Here is a 9,221-nt window from a genome sequence, read left to right as displayed (position 1 = left end):
CACACACACACACACACACACACACACACACACACACACACACACACACACACACACACACACACACACACACACACACACACACACACACACACACACACACACACATATACACACACACACACACACACACACACACACACACACACACACACACACAGACACACAGACACACACACACACACACACACACACACACACACACACACACACACACACACACACACACACACACACACACACACAGACACACACACAGGCAGACAGACAGACAGACAGACAGACATGTGAAAAATGCAGAATCTCCCCTTTGTACTTGTGGTTGTCATGGAGACTGAGTTATTGCTGTTAATATGAAAGTCCACGATAACGAGACAACACACCATTCTACTTTCGAGGGCTAAATAAAATGAAATATGGCTCGTTTTCCGTTTGAACACATTGTCATCAATGTTAACAAGCTTTAGAATGACCCACTTTTCAAATGTTGGATATCGTTTAAATGCCGTTTGTGTTTCTATCATCTAATGTGAAGCAAGAGGCTACATCAGCTTCATACCAACAGGCTGTCTTGGTCCGGTCGAGCCATAAGACTGTAGAGACATGTCTATAGGTAGCAGTATACAGCACTATGTTTAACTCCTAATAAGACTGTAGAGACATGTCTATAGGTAGTAGTATACAGCACTATGTTTAACTCCTAATAAGACTGTAGAGACATGTCTATAGGTAGCAGTATATAGCACTATGTTTAACTCCTAATAAGACTGTAGAGACATGTCTATAGGTAGCAGTATACAGCACTATGTTTAACTCCTAATAAGACTGTAGAGACATGTCTATAGGTAGCAGTATACAGCACTATGTTTAACTCCTAATAAGACTGTAGAGACATGTCTATAGGTAGCAGTATACAGCACTATGTTTAACTCCTAATAAGACTGTAGAGACATGTCTATAGGTAGCAGTATACAGCACTATGTTTAACTCCTAATAAGACTGTAGAGACATGTCTATAGGTAGCAGTATACAGCACTATGTTTAACTCCTAATAAGACTGTAGAGACATGCCTATAGGTAGCAGTATACAGCACTATGTGTAACACTTCTTCATTTGGTTACAACAACGACAAAAGTGCTTAAAATTGTAGAAAACCACAATGTTTACTACGTGTGATGCACGACGTAGCCATCTTTGAAAGTGAACTCGGGGTCCTCTGAGTTCAGACGACTTGACGAGTCGTATATATACGACATCGGGGGCGTTCTTTTTTCAACTTCCGGTTCGTAACTCCGGAAAACGACTAAAATAAACAACGGACAAATAAAAGTCTTTAAACGCTTCAGATGTAAAGTTATTCTCTGTCAAAGTGACGTCAGAATGAATGGGAGTCAATGGGATGCTAACGGGAGGTGATAACTTTACATCTGAAGCGTTTAAAGACTCTATTTCTCCGTTGTTTATTTCTAAAGAAACACGACAATGTATAAAAGGCTCCATTACCTTGTAGCTCACGTTATGGCTCCGTAGCAGAACGCTTTTATAACAATAGGCTAACGATTGGGTCATAACCACGAGACTTACTGTCACACAGTAGAGGAATTACCGTATAGTACAGGAGAAGCTCACAGGCAGTTTGGACTTCCATTATCTGTTTAGGTTTAATTACTAATGTTAACTAGCATGTTAGTGATCAGTAATTACTAATGTTAACTAGCATGTTAGTGATCAGTAATTACTAATGTTAACTAACATGTTAGTGATCAGTAATTACTAATGTTAACTAGCATGTTAGTGATCAGTAATTACTAATGTTAACTAACATGTTAGTGATCAGTAATTACTAATGTTAACTAGCATGTTAGTGATCAGTAATTACTAATGTTAACTAGCATGTTAGTGATCAGTAATTAGCCTGTGTCTATGTTATCTCCTTACATACAGTACAGGCCAAAAGTTTGGACACACCTTCTCATTCAATGAGTTTCCTTTTTATTTTCATGACTATTTACATTGTAGATTCTCACTGAAGGCATCAAAACTATGAATGAACACATATGGAATTATGTACTTAACAAAAAAGTGTGAAATAACTGAAAACATGTCTTATATTTTAGATTCTTCAAAGTAGTCACCCTTTGCTTTTTTTGATAACTCTGCAAACCCTTGGTGTTCTCTCAATGAGCTTCATGAGGTAGTCACCTGAAATGGTTTTACCTTCACAGGTGTGCTTTGTCAGGGTTAATTAGTGGAATTATTTCCCTTATTAATAAAAAAGCAAAGGGTGGCTACTTTGAAGAATCTAAAATATAAGACATGTTTTCAGATATTTCACACTGGGTACGAGTTCTGAAGCGAAGCTTACCCACCTTAGTTCGAGCGAATGGGGTGTGATGTAAGCAAAAGAAAATGGCTGACTTTGATGTGGGCGGGGCTTGATGTCATCCCTGCTGGCTGAGGCGAGACGTACTTGAGATTTTTAGAAAATGTTTCCAGTTTCAAGTATTTTTTTCTACAAGTTTGTCTCTTTTTTTGACGTTTTTGCCGTGTGTTTTGACCTATTCTTGCCTTTCTTCATCACTTCTTTCTACTGTCTTTTTGTCTACAAAGTTTTTGCCACTTTTTTCGAAGTTTGTCGCTTATTTGAATTTTGTGTCCCATTTGTCGCCCTAGTGTTGCCTTCCTTCCTTCTTTCTACTGTGTTTTTTTGTTTAGTAAATCTATCTCTGACAGCGCTGTATTAGGGCTTTGTTAAGGGGTACATGGCTTAAAAACACTGTTCAAAGGGGGGTTACATTATTGAAAAAAGCTTGAGAACCAGTGGTCTAGACCACAACTGTTAGAGTGTGGTCTAGACCTACTCTATATGTAAATTATAGAGTGTAGTCTAGACCTACTCTATCTGTAAATGTTAGAGGAGGTCTAGATCTTTAAATTATACAGTGTTGTCTAGATCACACTCTATCTGTAAATGTTAGTGTGGTCTAGACCACAATATCTGTAAATGTTGGCGTGTGGTCTAGACCTACTCTATATGTAAATTATAGAGTGTTGTCTAGACCTACTCTATATGTAAATTATAGAGTGTAGTCTAGATCACACTCTATCTGTAAATGTTAGAGTGTGGTCTAGACCACAATATCTGTAAATGTTAGAGTGTGGTCTAGACCTACTCTATATGTAAATTATAGAGTGTTGTCTAGATCACACTCTATCTGTAAATGTTGGAGTGTGGTCTAGACCTCCTCTATCTGTAAATGATAGAGTAGGTTTAGATCTGTAAATGTTAGAGTGTGGTCTAGACCTCCTCTATATGTAAATGATAGAGTGTGGTCTAGACCACTCTATCTGTAAATGAGAGATTTTTTTTTACATATAGAGGAGGTCTAGACCACACTCTATAATTTACAGATCTAGACCTATACTCTATCTGTAAGTGTTAGAGTGTGGTCTAGACCTCTATCTGTAAATTATAGAGTGTTGTCTAGACCTACTCTATCTGTAAATGATAGAGTAGGTCTAGATCTGTAAATGTTAGAGTGTGGTCTAGACCTCTATCTGTAAATTATAGAGCGTGGTCTAGACCTACTCTAGCTGAGATAACTCCCGTTGTGATTTGAACTGAATTGTCTTTGTTTTTTTATGAAACAGCTGATTCTGTGTTTCCCGTCAGGTGATGTCGGTGTCTCAGATCACGCCCACGCTGTTCCTCAGCGGCGCCGACGGCCCCCTGAACGCCGCGCTGATGTCACAGAAACGCATCACGCTGATCGTGAACGCCACGCTGAGCCACGCCAGCCCGGCCTACCCCGGCGTGGAGTGCGTTCGAGTCCCGGTCTCCGACCTGCCCAGCGCGCGCCTCGGGGACCACTTCGACCGCGTGGCCGAGCGGATCCACGGGAACCGCGCCGGGGGAACGCTGGTGCACTGCGCCGTGGGCATGAGCCGCTCGCCGGCGCTGGTCATGGCGTACCTGATGCGCTACCGTGGCGTGACGCTAGGCCAGGCGCACCGCTGGGTGCGGGACAGCCGGCCCTTCGTGCGGCTCAACTCCGGATTCTGGGAGCAGCTGCTGCAGTACGAGAGGAGGCTGTACGGCAGGAACACCGTCAGGGTGGAGCCCGTGCGGGAGGCGCCGCGGTCGGTACCGTTAGCGCTACCGCTAACGCCAAAGCTAACGCTGGTCCCCAGGTCGCCGCTGATGTCACGACCGCAAGCGATGACGCCCGCAAGCAGGCGCAGAAGAGGAACCAAAGCCGGCGCTGTCAAAATCTGAGCAGTGAAAAGAAAAGAACAAAGGTGGAAGGATTTTGGGGCCCCAGTGTTCTCTCTAATGCCCCAATGTTCTCTCTAATGCCCCAATGTTCTCTCTAATGCCCCAATGTTCTCTCTAATGCCCCAATGTTCTCTCTAATGCCCCAATGTTCTCTCTAATGCCCCAATGTTCTCTCTTATGCCCCAATGTTCTCTCTTATGCCCCAATGTTCCCTCTAATGCCCCAATGTTCTCTCTTATGCCCCAATGTTCTCTCTTATGCCCCAATGTTCCCTCTAATGCCCCAATGTTCTCTCTTATGCCCCAATGTTCCCTCTAATGCCCCAATGTTCTCTCTTATGCCCCAATGTTCTCTCTTATGCCCCAATGTTCTCTCTAATGTCCCAATGTTCTCTCTAATGCACCAATGTTCTCTCTTATTCCCCACTGTTCTCTCTTATTCCCCAATGTTCTCTCTAATGCCCCAATGTTCTCTCTTATTCCCCAATGTTCTCTCTAATGCCCCAATGTAATGTTCTCTCTAAGGATTTTGGGGCTCCAGTTCTGAATGTTTTCTCAATAAAAAAACAAACAGAATATGTCCGTTAACTCTCAGGGGATTTCACGCAAGGATTGGGCAGCTTTCACAGCCACTAAAAGAACCACCAAATGCTTGCTCTTTTACATGACCGAGTAGAGATCCTTCTGCCTTCTCCAATGTTCACTCTAATGCCCTGATGTTCTCTCTAATGCCCCAATATTTCCTCTATTGCCCCCAATGTTCCCTCCAATTCCTCAATGTTCACTCTAATGCCCCAATGTTTCCTCTATAGCCCCCAATGTTCACTCTGATGCCCCAATGTTCTCTCTAATGCCCCAATGTTCTCTCTTATTCCCCAATGTTCTCTCTAATGCCCCAATGTTCTCTCTTATTCCCCAATGTTCTCTCTAATGCCCCAATGTTCACTCTAATGCCTCAATGTTCTCTCTAATGCCCCAATATTTCCTCTATTGCCCCCAATGTTCCCTCCAATTCCTCAATGTTCACTCTAATGCCCCAATGTTTCCTCTATAGCCCCCAATGTTCACTCTGATGCCCCAATGTTCTCTCTAATGCCCCAATGTTCTCTCTTATTCCCCAATGTTCTCTCTAATGCCCCAATGTTCACTCTAATGCCTCAATGTTCTCTCTAATGCCCCAATGTTTCTTCTATATCCCCCAATGTTCCCTCTCATGCCCCAATGTTCTCTCTAATGCCCAATGTTCTCTCTAAGGATTTTGGGGCTCCAGTTCTGAATGTTTTCTCCAAAACCCAACTGAATATGTCCTGTTAACTCTCAGGGGAATTCACACAAGGATTGGGCAGCTTTCACAGCCGCTAAATGTGCACAAAACAGACAAAAAGAACCACCAAATGCTTGCTCTTTAAACTAGACCTTTAAACTAGCAACTAGCTACTGCCCAACACATACACCCAGGGCTTTAAATGCACTCGTTTGATCCCCAGCCAACATGGCTAGTAGATTTAGCCAATCAGATCTTCCACTAGCCTAATTAACTTTACGTTAATTTCAGCTCCTTGTTTGGCTCTGTTCCGTTCGTCTTCTCCGTTTCACCGTAGCTCGTAATCAATGCCAAACATGTAGCCAACAGGTCACGACACAAGTGTTCATGGGATATGTAGGAGTAAAACTACAAGCAGTGATGCCAGATAAAGATTACGTTTCCAAGCCAAACACACATAAAACCGGCCAACTGTCTTGGCAGAAAACAGACAGTTGTTTGCTTCTTACATCACCGGACAGACTGGCTCCTAACTTTAAAATATTTCCCACCAAAGTTAATTTTTACCTAACTTGGCGGGTGTTAATTTAAAGCTCTGCATACACTCATAATTAGGGATGCACTGAATCCAGATTTTTGGGGTTTCGGCTGAATCCTGAATCCACTGGTTGAGATTGTGCTGACTCCTCCTCCCATCCTCAGTCCATGAACCCAGTAAACTCATGAATGAAGTAAACAGGGACTGTCCTTCCTTTGCTGTACCTGAAGTTGCTGCATTCTGGCTGCTGTCTGGAGATTCCTTCATGAACAACTCGTATTCTTCCAGATGTTTCAGACCAGATGTTGTAACAGCGGCCATGTTGTGTATAGTTTAGGGTCCTCGCCACCACCAGACCAATCAGCATTGAACAGATTGAACATGTAGCTGGACTTGAATGGTCTTCTTTAGACTGAAAGTACTGCCAAACAACAACTGTTTCTGCCCACCTGTTCCATGTCCACTTTCTCACAGCCTGCTGCAGGGGTGTCAAAATCCAGCCCTTCGCACATTCTGATCCGGCCCGCATATCAATTATGGTTCACGATATATTTTGGCTCAGTCTAGTTGTGCACCAAACCTAAAACATGGGAAACTTTTTTTCAACTTTCAATTACGCAACACTCAAAGCAGAATTTGGCAAATTTGCCGACTTTGGGACTCAGAAATTCCCCCCGAAAAGAACCAGAGAGTTTGCATATATTCTGGCTGAGAAAGATGTTGTTGGGAGTCAGCTGGGTGGTAGCCTACTGAGAAAATATAATCATTGTTTTGCTTGATTTGCTAAATTCTAGGATGACTTTGGAACTTTTTTGCTGACTTTTTCAGGGCTTAATGTGGACCAAACTGTAAGAGAGAAGACTATATGAGACATGCAATCATTGAGTCAAAGATCTTTGACTTTTTCGATGAAATAAAAGCATGTTAATAAACTCTACATGTCTGGCCCTTGGTGCGATTCTCTTTTTCCAGTGTGGCCCTTAGTGAAATTGAATTTGAGACCCCTGGCCTACTGCATTGAACGCTCCACCTACGTAAACACCTTCCTGTAATCAACGGCGGTGTCATTATGGCGACCAGTGTAGCGCGCCGAGTGCAAGCGTAGGGTTCGGTTCCCTGGGAAAAAAGTCTAAGGTTCTGCAGAAACCCAACCCCGTCAAAAAGCCCAATATTCAGCCCAATCAGAAGCTGAATCCTGGATTCGGTGCATCCCTACTCATAATACAAGTTAGATTTGGCGCCGTGATGCAGTCGACACAGGTCGCTAATGTCGGCTACTTTTTAGTTTGCCAGAAGGTTTCAGGTTCAGGTTAATTTATTTGTACCCGTAGATAAATTAAGTTCCAGAGAACAAGTTCAGGCTATTTCTCAAACATATAAACAACAAACACCATACACACAGAACAAAACACTAAAATCACACAAAGACAATTTCCCCATTTTATTGCTATTCATAAAATGAATCACTACTGGGACAAAGCTGTTTTTATATCGTTTTGTTGTACACCGCAGTACTCTAAGCCGTCGATTGGACGGCAGATACTGGAACTCATAATACAGCGGATGAAGCTGGTCCCTCAGGATTGAAATAGCCATGCGCTGTACCTGCCTAGTATACAGCGAAGCTGGGTTCAGTAGTGGTTCCCCAATCAACCTACTGGACCATTTCACAATCTGGTTAATAGAGTTCCGGCTCTTTAAAGTTAAGTTCCCGTACCAAGACACCAGAGAAAAAGAGAGTACGGATTCAATAAAAGCACGATAAAACATACTCAACAATGTTTCCTTAAAAAGAACAGACGTTGATGCCCCTTTTTACACACCGTTTTACAGTTGGCTTCAAAACTCAGCTTTGAATCAATGATTGTCCAAGGTATTTGTAAGACTGGACACACTCCACTGGTTCACCCTTAATGGATGTGACTTCAGGCATATAGAGACATTCTTTCGGTGACATAGTGACATATGCTGGATCAAACAGTTGGCATGAAATCAAACCGGTTTAGCCTCGTACACTGGAGAAACCGACTGTTGGGATGCTCTGATAAAGTTCACTAAGTCACTTTCTGTTGGGATTAGATATCACATTGAAGAAATGTTTTATTGCTGTTTTTTTTATGTCCAAGACTTCATTTTCTGGGTCCAAACTTTGTTGATCATCTCCTTCCAGGCAGAACAGTTGTTTCTCAGCATATCGAAGATTTGGGGACCTTGTTGTTGACTCTTCTTCCATTTCAGCATGATGAAGTGTTTGAGATATGATCACAGAAGCAGGGGTCTCCTTTATAAACCTGGCGTACGCACAAAACCGGGCTGAAAACGTACGTACGCAAAGTCTTTTTTTTTTGCTTTTTCCTCGCCAGTCGTCATGATTCGGCTTAACGAAAGAACAACTGCCAGGGTCATTAAAGCGTAACTCTCGCCAAAATGCAACCTAGGGTCTTTTTGTGAATGTACCCGAGTCAAACTTTAGTTTAAAAGCATAATTAAGACGGAAGCGCCACTTTTAAGATTCACTGTATTCTCGTTTTTCGGTCAAATGGCCTTTTGAATGGGAGAGCTAGGGGGCACTTTTATGCTAGCCTCAAAATAGCTATTTTTAAAACACTAAGAAGGCTCGACACAACATGAGACTTTGCTCCAAGTATCACCAAGGGCTCTACACATGAACTCCAGCATTGACAACATTGGTTGTGTACCCAGAGTTTACTAAAGAGGTTTTGAACAACTCACCGTAGCTCTTGTAGTTTCCGGCTGCTACCACCTCGGCAGTCAAAACGAGTCGATATCAACACAAGTAGCCACAGATTTAGTAGATCCCTTGTGCACCGGTGTAGTTAAGGTGTAGAGCCCCTGGTGATACTTCAAGTAAAGTCTCATGTTGTGTCAAGCCTTCTCAGTGTTTTAAAATAGCTATTTTGAGGCTAGCATAAAAGTGCCCCTACTACTCCAATTCAAAAGGCCATTTGACCGATATTTAGGACGGGTGCTTCCGTCCTAAATATGCTTTTAAACTAAAGTTTGACTCTGGTACATTCACAAAAAGACCCTAGGTTGCATTTTGGCAAGAGTTAGGCTTTGACATAGGGGAAAGTGGGGTGAGTTGTGCCAGTTTTTACTCAAAGTGACTTTAAAGTCTCGTG

The 9,221-nt window shown here is 42.6% G+C and overlaps 1 protein-coding gene across 1 annotated transcript in view; it reads left to right on the top strand.

Moving 5' to 3' along the window:
* LOC114565578 (dual specificity protein phosphatase 18) overlaps positions 1–6,220 on the top strand; it is a 6,786-nt gene extending 566 nt beyond the window's left edge. The window contains exon 2 of the mRNA XM_028593717.1: positions 3,675–6,220. Coding sequence (XP_028449518.1) covers positions 3,678–4,277 — 600 coding nt within the window. The 5' untranslated portion in view covers positions 3,675–3,677 and the 3' untranslated portion in view covers positions 4,278–6,220. The remainder of the gene's footprint in view (positions 1–3,674) is intronic.
* The last annotated feature ends 3,001 nt before the right edge of the window (positions 6,221–9,221 follow it).

The sequence above is a fragment of the Perca flavescens genome, chromosome 12 (genome assembly GCF_004354835.1).
Source record: "Perca flavescens isolate YP-PL-M2 chromosome 12, PFLA_1.0, whole genome shotgun sequence".
NCBI lineage: Eukaryota > Metazoa > Chordata > Actinopteri > Perciformes > Percidae > Perca > Perca flavescens.
Note: the sequence above shows the minus strand (reverse complement) of the source record. Positions and strands in the feature narration are given on the sequence as shown.